The sequence below is a fragment of the Pygoscelis adeliae genome, unplaced genomic scaffold (assembly GCF_000699105.1).
Source record: "Pygoscelis adeliae isolate BGI_AS28 unplaced genomic scaffold, ASM69910v1 Scaffold183, whole genome shotgun sequence".
In the NCBI taxonomy this organism is placed as follows: domain Eukaryota; kingdom Metazoa; phylum Chordata; class Aves; order Sphenisciformes; family Spheniscidae; genus Pygoscelis; species Pygoscelis adeliae.
In genome coordinates, this window is record NW_008824536.1 from 2,656,333 (window position 1) to 2,681,086 (window position 24,754).

The 24,754-nt window shown below is 46.1% G+C and overlaps 1 protein-coding gene across 1 annotated transcript in view; it reads right to left on the minus strand.

Annotated features, from left to right (window-relative positions):
• The window catches only part of PPIP5K1 (diphosphoinositol pentakisphosphate kinase 1), a 47,305-nt gene that overhangs the window by 9,293 nt on the left and 13,258 nt on the right, over positions 1-24,754 (minus strand). The window contains exons 17-28 of the mRNA XM_009321594.1: positions 22,845-22,966; positions 21,901-22,083; positions 20,839-20,980; positions 19,974-20,197; positions 18,823-18,950; positions 18,210-18,324; positions 16,646-16,753; positions 15,249-15,365; positions 14,756-14,920; positions 13,542-13,632; positions 8,222-8,344; positions 1,465-1,644 (exon numbers count right to left, since the gene is read on the minus strand). Coding sequence (XP_009319869.1) covers positions 1,465-1,644; positions 8,222-8,344; positions 13,542-13,632; positions 14,756-14,920; positions 15,249-15,365; positions 16,646-16,753; positions 18,210-18,324; positions 18,823-18,950; positions 19,974-20,197; positions 20,839-20,980; positions 21,901-22,083; positions 22,845-22,966 — 1,698 coding nt within the window. The remainder of the gene's footprint in view (positions 1-1,464; positions 1,645-8,221; positions 8,345-13,541; positions 13,633-14,755; positions 14,921-15,248; positions 15,366-16,645; positions 16,754-18,209; positions 18,325-18,822; positions 18,951-19,973; positions 20,198-20,838; positions 20,981-21,900; positions 22,084-22,844; positions 22,967-24,754) is intronic.

The following is a 24,754-nucleotide window of genomic DNA, read 5'->3' on the forward strand; positions in this document are numbered from 1 at the left end:
CCCCAGCAGTAATCCCAAGCATGCTAATTAACTGTGGGCTTGATGACAGACTGAGAAAACAGCAAGAAAGAACTCACTGATTGCAGAGATCTGATTTCCACACAGGAAGGCTGCTATGCTGAGGTACATAACGCATATGTTTGGCTGCATTAGGGCAGGCTGCACAACCCAGCACCATGCTGCAATATTTGGCATATCGCTGCCCAAAGCACTGAGTTCATTTCCTCTCCCTACTGGAGCTCACAGGAGATGGCTGAGATCTGCAGCAGAAGCTCAGCTTTGGCTTTGGAGCAGTCTGCTGTGTTCCAGCATCTCTTCCCTTGAAGCAATTTTGCTCCTCTTTAGTATTTGTTGCTAGGAGACCAAGGATTGTCCTAATTATATATGAAAAGTAACTGCCATCTCCAAATTGCCTACTTGACAGAAAGGGCTATATCAAGAAAAAACAGACTGTATAAGAAAAATTCTCTTTTCCAGGCTATGAAAATGCTTGATCCTGTTGCTTCACTACATGAAAAGCTATACTGTCTCTGCCCCTTCCACCTGTGGGTCTGAATGAAAAAGGAGGTCCATGCATCACACCACACAGCTCAGCAAGCCACATGCACCAAGCAGGTTTTATGGTGCAAGGTAAACACTAGCAGCCAGCCCCTAGCTGCGCCTCTCAGAGAGGAATCTTTCTACCTGTCTTAGAAGCACTGAGACCTCAATGCATCAGACTTCCCGTCTGTGCCAGAGGCTGACAAATACCAGAGAAACAGTAGCAAGCTTTGGTTTATAACATCTAGATTCAACACTGAAATCGCCTACCTCTTCCCACCAGACACATGACACGCTGCAAAGGTCCCAACAGGCAGAACAGATGCCATGCAATGCAGCCACAGAAGCTCAGTTTCTACCCTGTCTCTCTAGATAGGGTCTCTCGAGAAACAACACAATCCCACAAGCACTCACTTCCCCAAAATTTCCACAGCAAGTTCACTCTGCCTGTGACCAGCTGCAGCGCCTCCTTAATCTTCTTTCTTCCCATACTCTTACTATTCACTTTGGTTCCTCTGTTAATAATGGGACACCTTGCAGCACCCCACTGAGACCTGCACAGGGGTATCGTGTCAGCAGGGCGTCACACTGGTAGAAGCTCAGCACCTAACCTGAAGGGAGCTTAAGGGCTTACCCTGGCTAAAGGAAGGAGGCAACGAACAATTGCCAAAGATGGAAAGAGCACAGTTACAGCCACACGAAGAGCACCGGCTCCATGTGGAAAGGCTACTGCCTAAGGCTCCAAAACTGCCGGGTGCCAACAGCCCACACAGCTTGCTGCAGCAGCAACCCAGAGATTTAAGGGATGCGGTGAGGGAAATGCTTTCCTTTTTAGAAGCAAAGCATACTTTGCATTCTCAAGCAGACAGTGGTCCCTGCTCAGCTACAAGAGCACAGGACCAAGGCAGCTGCAGCGTGCAGTACCGTAAAGACACTCCAAGTCATCCTGCCCTGAGATCAGCCAGCTCCTGAAGAGGCGCAGGTGGTAGGAGCACTGCTGGAGGTGATGGGCTAGAGCGGCATCCAGGGAGATGTTCCGGCTCGTGGCACAGTCAGAGGAAAAACGGCGCAGCAACTGGGCAACGTGGTGGTGCTCAAACGCATCTGGAGGAAAGGGGGCCATAGAGAGTGAGAGGAGAGGGGCAGGTGCAGCTGGGGATAGAGAAATTGTGGCGATGTGGGGATGGAGCTGCCAGCACCAGGGCCGCAGGGTGGGAAAAACCCACACCACACACTGAAGCCCAATCCCTCCCGCAGCGAGCAGGTCAGGAATACCCTTAGATCTACATACCCCCAGTCACATTGCAGCAGGCCAGCCTCCCACCCTGCCCAGCCTTTGCCAAACACAGCTGCAGTGCAGGGGCAGTCCCTGAGCAGCAAGGTTTCATCTTTGTAAGTTGAGGTCTGACAAGCGAATATATTTGAGGACACGTTCCAAGTCCAATACAGTTCAGGTTTGGCTAGATAAGGTCAGGCCCACACTCGCCCTCCCCCAACTGAGACATCCAGACTGCCAACAGACCGTTCGAATCCTGCATCCAAACGCAGCCAGCCACCTCAGCACATGGAATAGAGCAAATGGCCCAGCATCAAACGACCGGAGGCTGTGGAAGGGACGCTGGGGGACAGCAGGGTTTGACTGAGAGCATAATGCTTAGAGTGTGGAAGAACAGAGGGGGCACAGAATTGCTGACCTCCCCTCTCTAGACTCTCAGAACAGCCCTGTGCAATCTTCTGTGATATCCTTGCATGACGGACAAGATAGTAGCATGCAGGCATGTCTTCTCGTCCACGTATACAAGCCTCAGGACTCATGTCACGCTCCCAAGACTCACAAGACCAGGGCATAAAGCATCTGGCCTGATGCTGTGCTTGGCCACTGCTCTGGTTCACCCATCCCATTTCACCACAGAGAGGCAGCTCTTCAGAAACAAAATCCAGATTCAGAGCTGTGAATAGCTTTTGCATCCTCAGGCAAGTGGTTCATGTGTCTAAACATCCTGCTAAAACCAGTGCCAAGCCTAGACCAAATATGCCTAACTTCAAGCTCACACCTGCTGGACCTCTGTCTTTGTTCTCTTGATTAAGGAGCACTTTGCCATTAGAAATATTCATTGGGTTCTTGGGAAAAACCTGATGCCCAGTTTCACTTTATTATGTTTGGGGCGGGGGCTGTTGCTTTACAGTGTGGCTTAGGAATGACTGGTGATTGGTACAAGTTTTGCTGGCAAGATAGAACGACACATCCTGCTGACATACACCACGTGAGTTCAGATGGCATCCAGACATACAAACAAATCAAGCAGTTGGCCACTCTGGGAAAAACAAAACCAAGCAAACACAGAAAATAGGTTCCCTTCAGATATTTGAAACAATAAAGCCACATTTAGCTGCCCCTTCCCCTTCATCTTTCCCAAAACTTTGGTCTTCATAACAGTCTTCTGAACTTCTTTCATCTTCAGACGCAGAGCACAATTTCTTCATATTTACTAAGCAACAAGATTGCAGAAGCAGCCTTGATCACAGAAGACAGAAATGCTTAACCTGATATCTTTCAGTGATCTGCTTTGGTTCTAACTTGTCTCAACAGCAGGAGCCATGAGGTAGGAGTGGTGCTGTGAAACAAACCTTTTCAAAAGTTTCTGTGCAAGACTTGGATAATAAACACTAGTTCAAGGCATCTGCTGCCACAGAGCTAATGGTCTTTAACCTCAAAAGACTCACAGTTCAGGTGTTAGGTTAGTAGCAATATGAAGCAGAGATAGTGAGCCAACAGAAGCACTGTCAGACATCCTGCTTTACCAAGCCTCTTCATAGCTACTAGCATGACAGGAGTGAAGCAGGTTACATCACCCTGGGTGGCATGGTGCCGATCCCCTCCTACCTCAGGAAGGCGGCAGGCCCAAGCCAGCATTGTCCACCAACAGCAGATGAGTGAAAGTTCTGGAGAGATACCATTCCCAGGATAACGTCTGCAGGAAAGGTGAGCCTACTCCCACCAACACCACCATGCTTGGAGTAACCAAGGGACCACCCTAACAGACAAGTTTGCAAATAGGAAGCCATGAGGTTACCAGTACTCCTCAGACGACTGTGCTGAGGAATACCATCCACAGAGGGAATGCTGTTAGCACCTCCTTCTCTCCCACCTAGCACCTCCTTCTCCCCCACCCTAGACTGTGCTCTTCCAGGTGACACACGGGTAGCCTCAGGATATCCTTGTTTTGGTCCCGCAAATCTGCATTGCAGAAACTGAGGAGCAAAGCTGCTGGTGCTCTTACAGAATACGGAGTGGATATCCGCCCCCCCCCCAAATCCAATGGTTTTCTCCCCCCGACCCCCAACCCCCGAAAAGGGAGCATGAAAGAAGGCTTTATTGTCAGCTGTGGAATTAAAGGCTGCTTTAGGAGTCCATTCACAGAGCCACTGCTCTTGCTTTTTCACCAGGGACACAAATGCCTTGGGGGGCAGGAGAGGAACCACTGAGCAGTAACAGAGGATGAATGAACAAGTTAGTTACAACGAGGCAATGGGGGAAGGTGAAGCATGTTTGGACACCAGATACACAGACACAAAAAAACACGAGAAGGCTGAGAGGAGAATATGTGCAGAGAGAACTGAATGTGAGCATGGGGTTAGAAGTGTGAGGGAACGTCAAATCAAGGAAGCAAACGTACCATTAGTCGGATGCTTTGCAAACGACACAGAAAATCGTTTTACGGCTGGCATAGACAAGAGCTCTGAGGAAATAAAAACAGATCATCTCAGTTAACAGCCTGCTTCTAAGGATCCCCCGACCTTCATATGCTTGCAACTACCCTTTCAGGTTCACCTTCTCCTTGACCCCCATAACACATGCTCCCGTTGGCACTGCTGTAGCACCCTGGGCACTCTCTACCTGCGGGTCTGACTAAAGCTCTTGGCTTCCTCGCACTCTGCTGGCTCTCCACTTCCCTTGCACTGCCCTGCCAGGGTCTCCCCTGACACTACAAAGACTTCAGCCACACTCTCTCAGTCACAGACAGCATCTCATACCTTCCCACCACACTTCCAGCCATCCTGAGAGCAACCCAGGCTCAGTCCAGTGCAAGATGCGGTTAGGCCATGCTCACAGCCACAGGAGCACATGGCCAAGCAAGCAGCAGCACCACAGGAGGATAGTTCTCGGGATTCACCTCTGCCCAAGGAAAATGACAACCATTGTGCAGAGGAACTGAAGAGCCCTGGCATAGGTAAGTGCAGCTCAAAACATCCTCTTAATGCAAGCTAAACAGAGCTATTTATGAGTTTAAAGCTAAATCTTAGTAACTTATTAGGGAACAAACAGAAGACCCATGAAGACATGCCTCTACAGTTCTGTTGATCAAAGCTTTTCAGTACAGAAGAGGTTTTGGGGTACGCCTGTCAGAGCGGTCCTCAGGCTTCTCCTGGCCATGTCCCAGGCCAGGCCAAGCTCTCCCATAGAAATCACACATCGGAAAGACAGTGCAAGGACAGATTCTATGCATTAGATGTGGGGTGCAAACAGATGAGCTTTAAAAGACATGGATTAGTCTCCATATGCACCAAAAAAAAAAAGGCTGAAAACTTCAGTTTATTCCCACTCTGGAAATTCCTCAGCTATCATGGGAAAGAATCAGACCATCTGCATGTAGGATTTGATGTGAGACCCCAGCCAATCATACCTTTTGCTGCTGTTTAGGAACTTTTAGGAAATATTAGAAAATGTTTTTATTTCTCTTTCATGTTTCATGTGTCCGTTCTACCTAGTCAATGGGGTCTGTGCGCCTGTCCCTCTACACCAAGGTTAGGAGATACACATATCAATTTATGCTCCACACCCCCATTATGCTTCTCTAGCTACATCCACTGACTTGGTCAAATAATATATTTAAACCAACTCTCAAACTTGCTGCAATCTTCTTCACCAGCATAAGAGCCCTAAAATTGTTTTTCTTTCTTTACACTCAAGGAATAGAAAAAAATACACATGCAATCCCTTAGAAGTCCTGGAGCTGCAGTCAGCCAGCTGGTAACCATCTCCATTCCACCCCACATCTCCCCCTTGCCTTCACAGCACATCAACTTAAATGGTACTGCAGCATAGCTTACTGGATCCCTGGCTTCAGACAAGCCAACTTCAAATCACAACCATCAGTGGACCTTCGCTCAACCTGAGGTTGGGATACAACTTTCCACTGAAGTGTTCCTTAGCCCTCTTCCAGCCCCACGCAAAAAAGACTTCAGAAATAAGGGCCATTTCAACTTCACTTGAGCGAGTCTTTGATGAAGTGCTATAAGCCATGCACCACGCTTGAAGCATCACAGCCATGAAAAAATATCAAAGAGTTCATGCAAATATGTGCTCCAGAATTCAAAGGTTTTTAAACATTACTAGCCTGACGACTGTGAAAAAGGCCTTGATACAAATGTACTCGAAGAGTCTGCTGTAGCTGCTGTGTCACTTACTGTATTTAGCTCTAGTAATATTTGGTTTAAATGCCATTGTTCAGCATTTCATTGGTGCTCATTTAAGCAGGAACATGCAGATCAGGGGCCTATTTCACATTCCAAGCTACCTTCCCCAGAAGCTAAACGCCCTTCTGCCTCCTACTTGTTTTTCCAAGCCCACCGCTTCTTCCTCACAACTGCTCTTATTGCAGCAAAACGCTGGTAGCACAGGGTACCATAGCACACTAAGAAACATGAAAAAAGAAGTGTAACATCAAGATGAATAATTCTGGGCTGTGTTAGTCGCACACTAGTTAAATAAGTCTGCCTTTTAAGTACTTGAGGGTACAACTGCGTCTCAGCACACAGAGACCTTGTCACTGAATTTAGGCTAACGCAGCAGGACTCTGCTCCGGACCTTGAATGCGGGTAGCCAGTTGCAGGCACACTCCTACTATACAGCCTACAGAGAAAGGCAGCACAGCACCAGAACTGGGCAGAATCTGTTCTATTCCCAGCTGGATACAGAGCAAGCAGTCTTTGATGCTTTTCACTCAGAATTAGTGCTGCCTTGGATTCATGCTGCTTGCAGAGTTATGGAAGAAAAGCAGCCAGAGCCCTTGCTGGCCTTTTCAGCGGCTCCCCTGGTATTCACACCCCCATCTTGTGCCAAACGCCATGAGCTTATTCTGGGACCTATGAGTAGCCAGCACTTGCTGCCTTGAGCAGCTCAGACTGGTACAGCAGGGTTTAAAATCCTCCCAGTTCACCCTCCCTGTCTCTATCGCTCGCAGCCTGTTGTGTGCTAGGGAGCTCCCTGAACAGGTGAGAAGCAACACAGTTTTCTCTTACACAGTGAAAAGCAGCACAGAAAGCCAGTATACATAATGGTCTCAATACAACGGCATTCATGAGGTTCCAATAGGTCTGAGAATTGGAGAGCATCTTTCCACCCTGATTTGCTAGGCCATTTTCCTTGCCTCAGAACTGGACAAAAGTTCAAACAAACCAACCTCCTGTTTTCCCCAAAGGCCCCAAACTACTGCCTTAATCATCTCCCCACCTTGTAATCCACCAGTGCTAGCGTTTGTTATGATCCCGATAAGAAAGGCACTCAGACTCTGTAAAGTATTGATTAAAATACCATTTGTTAGAACCAACACAAAAAGGAAAAAGAGAGGATAGATAATCTTAAATCCGTTCAGATGCTGGGAAGCCCAAGTTTTGCAACATTAGGTGGATTTCCAACTAGGACACAGCACGCTGTGCAGATCCTATCCATGGAGTGGTTCGTTCAATGCTGCTCAACTGAGCGTTCCAACAAATGGTACGTTAATCAGTACTTACAGAGTCCGAGTGCCTTTCTTATCGGGACCACAACGGACACTTGCACTTGTGCATTACACCCCTCCAACTCCTCCAGGATACCTCAGTCTTTCCCTGTGCTCCAATTTTCTTGAAAGTAGCAACACACTCTCTGCTTCTCAATGCATAACGCACTAGTACTAACTGCAGATCAATCCGCAGCTGGCAACACCCCCTTCACCCATGTGCATCGGGCAACATTTAAACTAATGACCCAAATAAAGTTCAGCAAGACAATCTGGTAAAATGTAAGGCAGTTTCTGCAGAACTGCACAATAACTAGACTTTCCGGTCCTTTTGCAGTATTTCACCCAAGTATCCCACTTACCTCAAGCACTGCAGGCATATTACACTTACTTTCTGACAGCTACCTCGGACTTTTCTGTGTGCCCAGAAAAGTACCCATCTTATCTACCGCCAAGCATATCATTCTGCCTTTGGGACGGCTCCATCTTCCATAGGGTGAGGATTACTGTTTCCACAAAAGTTTCATTTAGCATCAGCTAGATCACCAAGGTAAGCAAGATGATGTGATGTGCTGGATTTCCATATCAGGATAAACCTATTTAATATCTAGACCAATAAATCCTCCTCCACAACAGCAAGTAGTATTAAAATGTCAGACTAAAATCAGACCCCAGCAATGCCATACATCAGCATAAAACTCCTCGCACAATGTCAGCTCCTGTCTTGTCCTAGCAAGGATCACAATTTCTTGGGATATGATAAAATGCATTACTGTATATGCGGCGAATATACACATTCAACTGTCATTCTTCTTAGCAGTCTAAGTCTTTGCCTCAGGAGCATCCTGAGACACCAAAGTCCACAAATTAACCACCTGCTGCACAGGGAACACACATACCGTCTTTGTATGTCAGGCTGCTGGCAAACTTTTTGCCATGGCTGCGTGCGTAGTCCTGGAGGTTGGGGGCACTGGAGGAGCCTCCCAGCACAGTGGTGCTAAACAGGCCGGTGCATTGTGACCCTGGAAAGGCATGGAAGGTGTTAGTATTATATCTCCACTGCATGCAACTACAGAAAAGCAGGGTTAGTCAAAGAATGAGGAACGAACTGGCCACTTCGCAGGCAATCTCAGGAAAAAAAAAATGATGCTGGGGAGCATAGGGAGGCAGTATTCCCCATTCTAAATTCAGCAGTGCCAAATGCACAACAGGTAGCCCAAAACTCAGCACCAGGAAAGTTCCTAACTCTGTCCAGGGGTTTATTTCCATTTGGTTTTCTCGCCCTGACCTAGGAGAAACACCTTGACACCCTTCAGTCAGCAAATCTACATACTCATGTCAGAAAAGCCAGGATGCCAAATCACTAATGTTCATGTCACAGGGCTTCATTTCTCTGCTCTTCTGCCCTTTCTCTTTGGAAAGCTCCTTTTTCTGTAGGACACCAAGGAGAAGAAAGGACTGCCTGATCTGTTGATCAGCAAATGTGGATTAATCACTCTGTTAAGCAGTAAGGAAAGCAATGTGACCAGAGAGCTTTCTTTCACAAGCTGCTGCCCAGATGATATTTCACATCCACTTGGTCATGTCTTGTTACTCCAGAGCAGTCCAACTGTTCCATGAACTACCCTTGCAAAGCACCAGATGCGCACACAGCATGGAACTTTGCTTACCCTATGGCGAGGAATATGGCATGCAAGACAGCCTCATGCATCGGAGGGCAACCTAATACCGGTGGCTTTGGCAACTGCTGGTGTTTGCTTCTCCAAGGCACAGTGTTCTGTAGAGTGACTTGACTTCATGTGATATTTAGGGAACATCGGGCATTTGAAATAGGATTCTTTCAATTGAGGAAAGCAATTGTGAGTGAGACAAAACCTTTTTATGGGCCAGACAAAGCCACTGATTGGCTATAAATTCTCTGCTAAACCGTCTTGATGCTGCATTCTGTACTGAGAATACCAATGGCTAAAAACAACATTACTCCCTCATACAAAAGGCTTCCAGAAACAAGCAGGTTGATCGTGTTCCACCTTGTCTGCCAAGGCAAAAAAACTGACATACTGCCTATTAGTATTTAACTGGAACAGTGCAACTGTTACTACTGTTAAAAAGATCCTGCCTATATTGCAAGCAGCTCTTGATTCTAAAATACGGCAGCATAGCATGATTTAGGTTGGAAGGAACCTCTGGAGGCTTCTCTCCCAATGCCCCAGCAGGGCCAACTTGGATCAGCTTGCTAGGGTTTGTCCAGTCAAGTTTTGAATACCTCCAAGAAAGGAGATTTCACAACCTCTCTGGGCCCCTGTTCCAATAGCTGGCACATTCATGGTGAAAAATTTGCTCCTCCTAGCTAAATGGAATTTCCCATGCTGCAACTTGCGTCTGTTGGTTCTCGTCTTATCATCATGTGCCTTGGAGGGCAGTCTGTATCCATCTTCTCTGTAACCTCCCATTTAAGTGGTTGAACAGCATTAAGGTCTCCACTCCCCACAGCTTCTGATCTGAACAAGCCCCGCTCTCTCAGCTTCTCCTCACAGGTCATGTGCTTCAACCCCCATCCACCTCCACTGCCCCTTAGTGGGCTTATACCCTCTACATCCACACCCTTCTTGCACTAGGGAGCCCAGGACAGGACAGCAGTACTTTAGACGCAGTCTCACAAGAGGTGAATAAAGGGGAAGAACCAAATCCCTCAGCCTGATGGCTGTACTCCTGCTAATCCAGCAAAGCATGCCATTGGCCTTCTTCGCTGTAAGGACATGCTGCTGCCTCATGTCCACTCCTTGCTCTTCAGGACCCCAACTGTTTCTCTGCAAAGCTCCTTTTTAGCCAGAGCTTCTCTGGAGAAAACACACAGATGCAGAGTTTTGAGTTATTCACATGTAAGCTCAGTCTAAGCTGACAATATCTGCTCCTGGGAACAGTGGGGGATGACCGAAAGAGTTCTCATATGCACTGAACTTAAGCTACTCCACCACTGTGACACTGCTGGTAGCTTTCCACAGGACAGACTAGCACATATGTGTCCTTGGACAAACAGTCAAAGAACTCTTGCCTGCAAGGTGACTGATACACAAGTCTTAGAAAATTTCCTCCTAATGCCTTAAATTGAAGCTCAGTGCTGACTCAGCACGAACTGGAATCTGCCAGAATGCAAACAAAATTTTGTCAAGCAGCAGCCAGGATGATGCTCCTAATCATCCTTCCATGGCTTAAAAACAAACAAACAAACAAAAAAGCCCAACAGACTCATTTACTGGCAGATAAAAATGGAACAGATTTTTATGACTTTGTAGCTGGAGCAACCTCATGCCACTAATCATTAAGCTAAGGATACCCCAGTGTTCCTGCTATCCTACAGTAGACAGAGGCATTTTGTTAGCATCCTTAAGCCAGAAGAGTATTTACAAAGATGACTCTATGGACGACAGCAATTGTCTACAGTGAACTCTAGGAGACCACTGTAGCCAAAGTTAACACACACACACACGCGCGCGCGCGCGCATCCTGAAGAACATAATGGTACGCTAGCCATTTGGATTTAAGATGTAGCAACATTTGCTAGAAATTACTGTATGTGCTGGATCTTTTATGTGTATTTAATTTTCAGATGTACATTCAATGTTTCAGACATTTAAAAAATGGACATCCCTTACTTCCCTACAGGAATGTGAGTCTCAGCACAAAGCTTCATGCCCACCAGCAATACACCACCTCTATTGCTCAAACAGCAAGGAGTGATTTTACCCCATTTTGAAGAGTTCTTGCAAGCAAAGAAAGGCACTGAAACTTCCCTAGGCTTCTCAAGTTAGAAGCATGCACACTGTTGCAGACAAACCACAATAACGCACTCGCTCCTGCCCAGAAAAACGTGGCATACTCCAAAGCACCACTTTGCACAGACAAAGCAAGCTGCAGCCCGCCCCTTTTCCAAACAGACATTTCAAGGAATCTTTTTAAATTACAGTAAAGACACAATTCTGGCAGGTATGGCAGGGGGGGTATTATAGGAGCTCTGTCCTGCTCCCCATTCTTGCATGCCTAAACATATGAGGTTATACCTGAACAGACATTCTCCCAGAGAATCCATTCTCCCAGAGACAACGATAGCCAGCCACTGACAAGGTCAGGCAACAGGAGGTAGGCTCAATTTCAGAAAAGCTCAGAAACAGCAGGTAGTATCTGAATGAACGCCCTCATAGCACAGCTGCTGAGACAAGTATTAAAGCCAAAGTTCAAGCTCCCATGAGTTCTCTATTACTTCTCCCAGAGACAGTACATTTCAGATCCTAAAGTGGGAAGAAATTAGATTTCTACAAAACAAGCACAAAAAGATCAGGAAGATTCCTTGAAGAGCTTGATTTTTACAGGTGAAGAGGCATCATTCTTCTTAACAGTTCTCAGGTTAAGAGAAATTCACAGAAACACAGCCATCCTAATAACCAGGGATTGTACAAGCTAGTGTTGCACCACAGGTCTCTCCTGCTCAACTATTCTGTGCCTGCAGCTGCAAGATTCTACAGAGAAGAATGATGGCTGGGCTGAGTATCCAGCTAGAGGTTTACTGTCACAGATCAGGTCTATCAGTTCCTACTCAAAGTTCCTACTCTGCAGAGCTTCACAGCTGGGAGAGTGACCAGCAAAGGCTTCCCAGCAGGCCAAGTCAGGCAAGAACCCGAAATTAAACCTGCTAGGATCACATCTCAAATTTTGTTGTCAAGGAAAAGTAGTACTGTACAAGGGTCCAGTAGAGTAGTAGTCTTCTCTGTTGCCAAAACAGACATTCCTCAGAAACCTGGAAAAGGCTGCAGTAAATAGGCTGTAGTATCTGCTTTCCAGAGCACATGCCTTCAGGTACTCAGACATCCAAACAGTAAAGATAGTTTGCATGAAGCATTTGATGTACTCATTAATTCTCCAAGCAGATGCACTTCCTTGACTGTGTGCCATCTCAGAAATTCTCATATTGCTTCACAGGTATTCACAGAATAACCACAGGTTTCTTCAAGCCTAAGCAAGGTAGTCTATTACAGCTTACTTAATCCTGCAGGTGGTCTGTGAAAGGCAGAAGTAAGTAGATGCACCACATGAAATAGCACATTCAAAATCCACTATGGCCAAGGCTATTGTGCCTTTATGAAAATAACATGCATCAGCGATTCCTTCTTAGACTTTTCCAACTGGCTGGTAGCATAGCTGGCAGACTCCAGGGATACTTCCTAACCACTCTGAAGAAAATTCCCTTTACTTGGTAAGAATTAGCTTCCAAAGCAGCAGCTCATTCAAAAGTGACAAAGAAATGATCAGGCCTTTCAGAAATCTCTTCGCTGCAGGATGTCCACATAACAGAGTAAAGAACTGATGAGTCAGAACTGCTGCAAGTCTACGGCCATGCCATAATGCAAAAACAGTTTTAAAGAAAAAGAAAGTGGGCATAACTTGGGCATTTCCACCTCCTGGTGCTTATTAGTCATCTGCAAGATCTAGGTTTCACAGCTATCTTTGAACCTCATGACAGCAAAGACAGCTTTTCAGTTTCCAAAAAGATCTTGCTTCAGCAAAACTGTTTCAGGAAGAATTTCAACTATTAAGACACAGTTTAGGTTAGGATGACAGGGAATGGTACTCTCAAGGACAGGCAGAGAACACCAAGTGCCCCAAAATAGTCTCTTCCACTGGCTACCATGCAAAGAATGGCTAACCAGGGATTCCAGCTCAATTAGAGAGCTGTCAAACACAGTTGCAGATGACAGATCTGTTCCATACAAGAGATCTTTATGAAGCAAAGGTAGAAATATATTAGTCTTACATGAAGAGCAGCTTTGCATGTAAACTACTGTTTTGCAGAAAAGAAAGCACGCTAGTTCTTACACAAAATCATCTCTTCCTACTAAGTTCAGAAATGGTATAACAAATGATAACAACATGGAACCAGAAGGCCAACCTGCAAATACGCAGCTTGCTCTGTTGCTCCCATACTAGAAAGGATGAAAAGTGCATCTTCTGTTGCTAGAAGCTGAAGGAGAAGATCGTACACAAAAGGAAATGCAGTAAGATAGTCTCTAGAGTGGTCTAAACAGTAACACTAAAAGAAGACATAATACACACAGAGAGACATACAAGGAACTTAAGTCAGATGTATATGTGGAGAGACAGACAGATGCCCACAGAAATACAGAGGTACAGGTGAGCAGGCTGGTTACAGGTCAAGTACAGTACCTAAGCCACTTTGCTTCATCTCAGAAGACTGCCTGGAGTAAGTGCTGAAGAGGCGATAACCTCCTGATTTGGAAGAAGATTCAGATAGCACCTGCAAAGACAGATAGTATAATCAGTGTCGTGCTCTAAGTTACCCACTGGTCTCAAAAGCCTTTATACGTCAATTGAAGGTAAAGAAAAGTACGTCTCTTCCTTAAAATCACAATTTGCAAGAAGCATAAAGGGACTCATATGCTAAGATTGTGACAGGGCACGCTCAATTTTAATTTCAAGTTTGTGTTGGGTTGTGGAACAGCGGAGATTTCAAAAATATGAAGGGACTCGTGTACTGAGGTACTGTCTCCCAAGACTCTTGCTGGGATCACTGGGACATAGACTTCCTTCTTTAGCAGCAGGAAAGTATACCCCCTTTAACTTAGTACATGCTTGTTACAAAGAGCCCCCTGAGTGCTGCATGCAAAGATTAAATCATGAGTGACACAGAGATGGAAGCCAGCTAACAAATATCTCAAGCCCTAACTCTCTGCTTTCACTGGTTCAGAAAACAGATAGCAAAAATGCCTGTGAAACCCCTTCAAAAGGAGGGGCAATTTCTGGAGCACTTTGAAGGTGCCAGCTACCTGCTGACTGTGAAGCTAGCCTTATGACACATAACGGTCCTGAAGGACAGCAGCAAGAAGAGTAAAATCAATCTTTGTTACTTTAGCAGATCAGTGAATGGGACAGTTCTAAACCCTATGACAGTTTAAACACTGTAATAAACCCGCTGGTTAGCAGAGACCTCTGATTTGCATGAGTTCTTAGATGGGAGACAGGAACAAGAAATGTGGAGCTGAACTGTGAGAGGCAAAGGCTGGAGTCTAAGGAAAGAGGGAAGGCAAAGATGTCACCGTGGCTAGGTGAAGAGGTTGCATGCAATCTCGTAGCTGGTTACATTGATGCCTCTACAGAGCATGTAACCCAAGTAATTCTTGTGTTTCTCAAGCATTTCCTTACTTGCTCTTCCTCATCAATTCCTCTGACCTGTGTTCTCCCTGTCCTTCCTCAATGAGGAGGAGTTTGGGAGGTCTGCCTTCCAAAAAATCCCCTTTAACTTCTGCAGATCCTTTCCCAGAATCAACTCAAACTCGGACACGTTAAAAGGAATGCCAGGAAACCTAAACCAAGCAAAAGACCTTCATTAGAACAACCAAGGGCACCCATTGCATTGTTACCTCCATGGACCCTGTCTTCCGGTTCCTGATCAGCGGTGATCTTCGCTGAATGCTGACTGGCTCGGAAGGCTGCGGAGACCTTTGCTGTGCACGATCTGGCTCATGGATGCCTTTCTCTTTGGAGAGGTCCTCCAGGCTGCCTTGGTCTGCTTTCTTGTCCTCATTCTGCAGTAAGGAAACATTGACACCTACAGGCACGTGGCCTTCGCAAGCACTGCCCAGGCACTGACTCCAGCCTTGGATCTCCCAGCTCTTCTGAGCTCCTCTGCTGGAGGATACCAGCGTTCTCAAAGACTGCCCTGACAAACCCTCGGAGTTAGGCAGGGAACATAACCCGCTAACAGCCCGCAAGCACAAGGGAAAGGTCAGCGAAAAAATTGCTGCTGGAGACTGGACGGCAGCAGAGCCTGGCAGAGCAGCAAGGTTGCCGACGGGCCCACACTCGCCACATCCCCAGCAGGCAGGGCACCCTGTGCCCGGGCAGCGTGCTCACCTCCGCAGAGGCAGGCCGAAAGCCAAACCCCGTGGGCACGTTTCTGTCTTCCTCACAGCCTTTCACACCAGGGCTGAAATGCAGCTCCACATGGAAACGCTCTTCTGAAGATGGATCCTGTGAATGTGAGGCACAGGGAATAAGTAAATAAATAAAAATCAGTCCCACTGCCAGCATAGTCTGGACCTGGGCCACCCTGCCATGCCGGTGCAGCACATATCCCAAGCGCATCCTTTTGGAAGGAAAGCGGAAGCAACAAGAAACCATGAACATAATGGCTCTAGGTTTGTCTCATCCAAAAGGACAGCCCTTAATAGCACAAAGCTGAGGCATTCAAATTGTTGTTATTTTGTGACAACAGCCACCAGAGGACCAAAACAGAATTGGGCTATATGTATATATATATACACACAAACCTAAAACCCCTTCCGATCCACTCCTGTTGCAAAACCAGCACACACTGGGCCAGGGAGAGATTGGTTCCTTCCTGGACCTTTAGTCGGGTTGTTCCAAGATTTAAGTAACTGTCTCTAATATTACTTTTTTTTTTTTATTTTTATTTTAAGGGAAGCCAGAGCTTTTGCAATATCTGGCATTAATGATGCAAAACCGAAAGTTTCACCATCTCTACTTACTAACAGATTTACACCACTCCTAAGAGCTCTGTTGAGAGTTTGGGGTTTTTTTTTTGACAAACAGCACTAGGAAATATTTCACTTCTACCATTAAAACCCCACATCAGCTCTGTGAATACAAGATTCTAACTCTATAGCATATGGAGAAAAGGGAGCGCTCCCCTCACCCACTACAACCTCCTGCAGTAGAGGACCCGAGTCACAGGACCTGGGATTCAGTACGTGCAATTCGGTGCCAAACCTACTTATGGTCATCACCATCAGCTTCCACGTTCCAGCTGTTTTTTAAATGATTCTCTTTACTTCCTGAAGATATCAGTATGTACTTCCCTAACTGTATCAGTATATTTTTAAAATAAAAAATGTTTATGAATGTGGAATTTCTGGATATTTTCTACAAATATTTGGAAAAAAATGCCAAATATAATTTGGTTTTATTTATTTTTCCTACTGTTCATTTATAATTAATATTAAGAAACAGCAAATTATTTTGCTTCAGGAAATGCTTTAAAATAGATAGTATTGATTACTTAAGTTTGGTATTACTGCTCAGGGTGGCATTCCACTTACATGTAACAAGCATTAACTGGGTCACTGCCTCCCACCTAAAAATAAAAACTAGCAGTTGTGTTAACGATCCGTCCATCTTTATTCACAAGCGGAGAGAGCTCAGGTTACAAACTTCCCAGCTGAACTCATCTCTCGGGGACCGTGCCTTGCATCAGGGCAGGAAGGATTTTATCCTACAGCTATATCCCTCACCTTGTTGTTGTCCTCGTAGAGCATGATAACAATCTGGGTCATGTAGTTCAGCTCTGAGATAGCACTCAAATAGTCCATGGCTCTCTTCCACTGCTGGTCTTTGTTTTCCTGATATATACACATAAACAGTCGCATGGAATAAGCAACAGCAGACACTTTGCAGCATTCAGTGAAATGGGTCTGAGAGAGTTTGTCTCTCCACAAGATAACAACATTGTCAGGACAAAAAACACCTTGCTTAACTTGCATGAAGAGAGATGACCTTGCAATGAGGGCGGGGTGCTTACAATAAGGAGCAACTGCATAGAGGGACACTACAGCTACCCATACGATCCACGTGCAGATCTGAGCACATCCAGCTGCAAGCCCCCTATGCCATGCTGACTGGAGAAAAGCATAACCCACAGCAGGTTCCCAAAGACAGTCATTCTCAAATAGTGGCCTACAGAATGCAGTATTTTAGAGAAATGTCAAAAAAAGCACAAGGGATGAACTTGTGCTAAATAAGGGACCAAGTGAAGCTGCTTTTACACGATGCTGAATGAAAAGTCTACAGAGCCACGCTGGACCCTTGGGCTCCACAAGGCAGGGCAGCCCACCCCTCATTGTTTCCCAACACTGCTAGGGAATGGCCGTACCTGAAGTGCCACTCATGCTGCTGTGGAGCATCTCACTACCTTGATGGACATGAAGTGAACCCACCAGCACAAACAAACCCAGATACAGCCTAATATCCCTGCGCTGGCAACACAGCATCCTCTGGCACTCAAGTCAGGGGATAAAGTAGCATACTATTCAGTGAGCAGTTCAGAGGTACTTGCATGATCACTGCCTACAGATACACTGAGCTTCCACAGACATCAGAAATTACACCTGCTAAGCAAGCCCAAACTCTCAAGGCATTTCAGAACACCATGCTTAAAAATGGGATGATAAATCAGAGAGTCTCTTGAGGAGTCTAAAGCAGAGCTTTTCTCAGGGTCTGCATGCCAGTTCCTTCAGGAAGCAGGTTATGAGAGCAAGTGAATGTTGGATTGGATGAGTTAGTCCCCTAAAAATGTGTCATCCGTCCCCCTGGTAGGGAGCACCCCCTATGCATTTGCAAGTTCAAGTCACTTCCTCTGTAAGCAAACTGATTTTCTTGACTTAGAATTGACAGAAAGTCATTAAATAACAGGATCAAGCTCTTGAAATAAAGGGTTGAAGGAAGCAGGAAGAGAGAAATTCCCTCATCCCCATCGCCTCATACTGCTATCCTCCTACACCGGTAAGTGGTCTACTCATCTGAAACCAGCAGGACAGCTCTTGGAGAAAACATGCCTCTGTACAAGCAAGGCAGGCAGTGTCAAGACTGAGGAAGAACAATCCTCCTATGTGCCAGAAAGGCAGGAAGCTGCAGCATGCAAACACAGCAGAGATGGAGTGGGCCAGAGGCCACTGATGCACATCATTACTGGGGGAGCTGGCTAGAGGGGCAACCTACAAATGTACACTGTCCACCTTGGAAAGGGCCACTGAAAAAAAGCAGGGAGGCTTACTCTGTGAGCATTGCTGGGACACTTACATCCAGGAGCCCCCCATAGCGGAAGATACTGAGCAGAGAGTGCACATGGCTCTCACTGGTGAAGTAGAGCCGTGTCCGAACATGGCGACCTGGTGACAGAACTCCTCTTGAGTACCTAAACCAAAATCAGTACAGTATTACTCATAGCCGGCCAATGAATTGCCATCTATCATACAGCAGCATTTCTGCACGCTTAACGGAATAAGATAACCCGACACTGGGAACTGTCAAAGAGCAGCAGGAACAGAACAAACAGTGAGAGCATCAGGCACAGAAGCAGCAAGTTTTATGGTATTCTAATGGAGATACATGGTGAGGCAGAGGTGGCCTCATCATACTAGCACTTGCCCCTTGCAGAGACAGGGATGAAGGCACCACCATCCAACTACAATGGGTTTAAGCTTCCATGGCACCATGCTCCCACTCAGCAGTCTCAATGTGCCTTTCCACTTCCCTTCTAGTTCTAGGAGCACCAGCATGCCTCCCTCTTGGTGTGTCCTTCAGTGCATGTTCAGTGCCTCCTTCCACACCAGTACACTCTTCTGGTGTGGTTCCCACACACTGCTCCAAAGCTGCCCTCCCCACCAGCAGCAGCATGCAGCACAATCCTTACAAGGGATGTAGTTTGTTGACAGACTCATCTTCATGGGTTCTCTGTAGGTCCAACTGGATCTTTTTAATGAGAGGAAGACAAAAGCCAATAGCAATCTCCAGTTTCTCCTCCTTATTAATCCCATATTCCTGCAGGAACAAAACAATAGATACCCTTGAGCCCTGGTTCTTTGCCACATCCTCACATGAAAGGAGGCTGGACTTCAACAGTCCTGTCCACAAGCACCACTACAGTTAAGCTAGGGCAGAAAGGGATATGTCACTCAGCATCTTTCTCTTTTTTTTTTCCACATACTGCAGAGGGTAACAGAGGACAGAGACTCCTCCAAGAATCCCTATCTGTCTAGACATGACTGTCAGTATTCTTCCAACAGCTGAGAGGCGCAAGTACCATCAGGGAATCTCCTCTCATGACACAGAAACTTATACCCTGACCTGGCATGAGCATTAATGCAACAACTGCTACTTGCAAAGATAAAACTTGAAGTGCTATGCTGGAAATAGCCAAACTGCATCTCATCAGGAGCACTGTGAAAAAGTTTAGAAGACCACTTCTGGTCTACATGGGCACAAGTGCGATTGGACCTTGCTGGTAGAAGCTGATCCCATATAAATGAAGCATTTCTGCCAGAAGTGGGACAGAACAATGGTGAATACAGAAATCCATTGCACGGGGCCCTCCTTTCCTCTCCCATTGTTCATGGGCATGAACTTTGTGAGAAGCAAGCCACTTTGCAAACTGAACAAGTTCTAGTTTGACAAGAATAAAAAACTTGCCAGAAAAAGCCTTCACTTTACCACAGAAATCTCTCTTCCCCTGTACAATCTTGTATGTGGAGAATGGGATGTTGCTATAGCACACACACTCAGCTCAAAGCTGTGCTATAATGCACTACAATGAACATGAAAAGCTGCTGCGTCAGCTGTTCATTATTCTGACGCTGTTAGAATCCTCATCCAGGAAGCCAGCCCTGCCACATCTTAAGTCATAAATGGTTTTGGCCTTATACAAACATTAAGAGATATATCTGAGAAGTACCTGTGATATGCTGCCTTGGGAGTTAACGTGCAAGAGAATCGAGAAAAAACAGACAGGGAAAGGGTCAGAAGCTGACACCACAGACATCGTCACACAGGCAGGACAGGCTATACCTGGGGTATGATCACATCTGCCAGGGCTTTGGAGAGTTTGAAGAGTTCAGCTGTGCCTTCCAGTTTCAGTGCACAGTTGTGCTGTACATCATACTTGATGCAGTCATAGATATCAGGGATCTTGCTGATGTCGTAACGCCCATTCTTCATGCGGAAATCTCGCTCCAGCTTACTCCAGCGTTGCAGCATCAGTTCTAAAGTCTCACTGTGGTACAGCTGCAGGTCTAAACAGCAGAGAACACCAAACCACATTCACATCCTGACTACTTCTGCGTAGATTTCAAGTGACAGCTATGACTGACTTCTCCCAGCACAGAAGGGCTCTGATTTTTATGTCACCCACAGGAATCCTAGACTGGAAAAGCCACTGGACCTGTTGCATGGAGTTTTAACCTGCAGCAATAAGCTACTTGAAATACTTGAGAAAAGTGAAACTGCTTGCCTGTTGGCTTATGTCTGCCATAAATCCTGTGAAACGTCCCACAGATGCCTTTTTAAAACCTCTGCACTGTTATTAGGAAAGCTCTTAGAGACAAGCAAATCGTGACTGAAAAACTTGCTGTTTATAGTCTTGAGCTCCCCTCCAGGAAATGCTTGAAAAAATCAGGCATACCTCTCCAGGCTGTACTGCTGCTGTTTACATTCACTCTAAACCCAAGATGCACATATCATTTCCTTTAAATTACAGCTCTCTTTAACAGTAGTTGAAAGTGGAATAGGAGACTTCTACATCCATAGCACATAGAGAATTTCATTTTAGAATTTCTTTGATACAGACAAACATAAACCATCGTCGTGTTTGGGAGCTCTGAAGATATAACAATAAATGAATCTGCTCCAGACACTTTCCAGTTCTGATGCTCACCTGCAGATTTTGGGTCTTCCAGACGTTTTTGTATTTGGGAGGTGAGATTCTCAATCAGGGTGAACACCTGGTTACAGACCTCTACTGGGTTCTGGATAAATGTCATGGAGTTGAGCAGAGAAGCACTGCCTGTAGGTGCTAGCTGAGAGAAGATACCAGTAGAGATTAGTTAGTATCTTTACAAACTGGGAACACAAAATGTCTGCCTTTTGCAGCTGTACTACTTTCTGATTAGTAGTACAACAGTTGTGCTCCCAGCTGAGTGTAATAAGCTGGCCTATTCCTAAGGGTAGTTAGGCATGTTTTAAAAACTTCCTCAGGACCAAACTCAGAGGGGGCAAACAACCGCTCCTATCAGATCAGACCTCCCTCCACCTACAATATCCACTCTTGTCTCACTTTGCTTCTGTGCTTGAGCAGAAAGGCTTCATAGAAGTTTTAAGTAGTTCTTTGAGGTGATAAATATGTTCCTTAATGGTAATGGATATCAGTCCGGTAATCAGATCTGAGAGTCCAGGAAAAATAGTGTTTTGGGGACTTGTTGGAAAAGCAGCTATAGTGCTTTATTGGTTGCTGTGCTGGATGCAGCCCATGCTCTCTACTCTGCAGTTATCAGACACTGATAGGACCACAAAAGGGTTTGTATCCAAAAGATCTGTTCACACATGCACAGAGCACAGATCTAGAATCTGGCAAGGCGTACTCCCTGTCCACAGCAACTGGGATTGTTCTGGGCAGCCTGCAGTAAACCACGAGAACTCTTCTTTTAGCACACCCATGAGAATAAAATGCACTGGGACTTCTAAAGGCAGAGGAAGGTACCATGATGATTCTTGAAGGGGACAGTGGAGCAACACTGAGGATTTTCACTTGGAGAAGGGCAGGGGCTATTAACCTGCCCTTTCCCTTCCTAAGTTCTGTATATCCTGTAGTTTTGACCAGAACTGATCCCACACTAACCAAACTACTGTTCACATACCAGCAGGCTTCACATCAAACCACTGGAGCAATGCTATTCTCCTTCCAGATACAGGAAGCAACAAAGCCACACAGGTGCTTTACCTTTTCATAATCCTCTTCACAGAACTCAGCATCCTTCTGCATGATTTCATGCAGTCGTGCCTTCACTCTGTGTTGACAGCTGCTAAGGGAATCACTGTCACTGTCCAGAAGACCGTTCATATTGGCACTTTTCACCATTTGCACTAGGATGGGGGTCAGCTCTCCCTCCAGGGCCAGCAGACCCTAAAGCAACACAGGACAAGATTTCAGCTATGCGCAACCCAAGCAACAAACATTTCTGGTAGTTTCATTCATGGCCAGCCTTCAGTCAACTTGAGTGAAATCTCAACTGCCCTTGAAGAGCAGTTTTACAGCAACAGCACCTAGTCACCAGTGACTCTGGCATGCTTCTAGAGCTATTCGAGGCAAAAGGCCAGCTCTGCCTGCAGCAGCCCAAGATTTGTCTAGGCAATTGTTGAGCAGCCAACTCAGTTTGCTAGAAAATGTTGATACAACAGAGGCTCTAAAGAACAGCTAAGGTCACCAGAGGATTCCCCTTGGCTCAAGCTTTAACTGCAGATGAACCTGTCTTCTCCCCAACCCCCACCCCACACTGCACCAAAGACATTTCATTCCCCTTTTAAATCCAGCAGTCAAGGAAGAACCTCTCTGGCTGGGCAGTCATCCAAGAAACACTCAATTTGTAGGCAATTAATACTTGTGCTCTAACATCGAACACCAGCAATACTCCATAAATAACTCCTTCTCTGGTCAAAGTCCTATCCTGGACAGGATACTAAAGGTAACATACATGTGCAACGACACTGGATTTCCAGTACCGCCCCATACACTTGCTATTAGCATAGTGTACCACCGTCCTCCCAACAGAGAGGGAGAAGCTCCTAAGACAGCTCCTTCCTCATCACCAGAGATTTTCCTTTAGAATTGACATATTTTAAGACTAATGTAGCAGAACTAACAGATGCCCAAAAGAGAGGAAGGACCTTTGCAAAAGCTGCTGCTGTCATCTGAACTCGTCCCTCATCTGAGGCGTAGATCTTGAGATCATGACGGTAGGTGCTGTGCAGCCTGAGCAAGCCACATCCGGGGAAACCAGCGTAATCACCTGGAACAGAGAACAAACTCAAAATTAATATTCTGACACCTGCAAAACTATCAGCTGAATATACTGCTTTAGACAACAAACTTTATTGTAGTAACAAAGTTATGCAGAGAATTAATCGCTTTCATAGCCAGCATTTAGGCTGCTCCAAAACAGACAGTTCTAGCCATACATGATGACTAGAAATCTGGTTCAGGCTTTGCTTAACTTCGGAAAGTTCATTTTGAGGAAAAAAGTGAGCATTCACCAGTCAAGTCTGATGCTGCCCAAATTCTGCAGCAACCCTCTCTGAACAGTCCATAATTATTCTGCTAGCCTGAATACCCCTGTGCAGAATAAAGATGCACAAAAAAAATTGCCTCCTTCTACTTGTTCTCTGCACAAAAGCAGGTACTGCTGCCATCAGAACTGCAGGCAGAGCTATTCAGCAGGGAGGCACCTGGCTTCCAAAGCATATCCTGTAGAGCTACAATTATCTTGCGGCACAAAATGCCGGTTTATTTATGATGGCTGAGTCAACCACAGGAGTCAGATCAGTAATGGGAGAAAGCGACTCATGCAGCTGTTGAGTCTGACCCTCCAAAGATAGTGCAGCGGTGACTAATTTGCTGCTGCCTAGAATCCCATGATGATTTTGCACAGTACCCAGTCACATTGCATGAGAAGATGGGAAAACTGCCCCGAGCTCTGAGCTCACAACTCAGAGAAACACCCTGCTAGACAAGGACAGACACCAGCCAGAAGTCAGCTGTATATCTGGACAAAGCTGCCATGTACCAACTGCTACCCAGGAACACAGCATCTGACTCCAAAATAAGATCTCTCCCTCCCCATTAATGACCACGTGAAGCAGAAGTGTCCAAAGCCATGATGCAGAAGGACTGAAGTCACCTTGTACATGCTCAGACCGAGCTCTACTGTGAGCAAGAGGGCAGCCACTCGGTGGTCACCAGATACAGAGCAGTCAGTTCAGAACTCACATAGACCATACCTTAGGGCTCAGCCCAGCTTGCTGGTAACTGCACTCCACTTGACCAGAGCTCTGCAGACAGGTCTCTTCTCTCAGGTTTTGGCTCATTACGCTGCAATCTACTCCCTGTACTTCCACAGGGAGTTGCCTCTCCTGCACACTGTCTTCTGGTCTCCCCAGTCTCTTGTCCAAGTCAGTGGCTGATCCTCTCAGCTCCGGGCTTCAGAGATCCACAACAGCACCAGGAAGTCCCCAGCCTTTCTAAGTCACCGTTTCCATCTTCAAGAATGGCACACAGGCCTTGTCATGAAGATCCTCTGTCCACTACTGCTCCTCCTCCTTTAGTCTCTGTGCACTGACAGTCTGCTCTACTTGTTGGCACCTTGCAGTAAACAACACCATGTACACCTAGTTTTCTCATCTTTTGGAAAGTTTATCCTCACGTTTGCTAAAAATGTGCTCTTGAGATCACAAGCATCTGACCTCACAGCTCACCTCCCTCAACCTGCTGGCAACACTTCTCTTAATGCAGCCCAGGATACCATTCGCCTTCTTTATGGCAAGGGCACATTGTTGGCTCATGTTCAACTTGGTGTTCACCAAGACCCCCAGGTCCTTTTCTGCAAAGCTACTTTGCAGCTGGTTAGCCCCAGCATATATTGGTGCAGGGGGCTGTTCCTCCCCAGAGGCAGGACTTTGCAATTCCCCTCGTTGAACATCATGAGGTTCCTGCCAGCCCATTTCTCCAGCCTGTCGAGGTTCCTCTGGATGGCAGCATGACCCTCTGGCTTATCAGCCACTCCTCCCAGTTCTGTGTCATC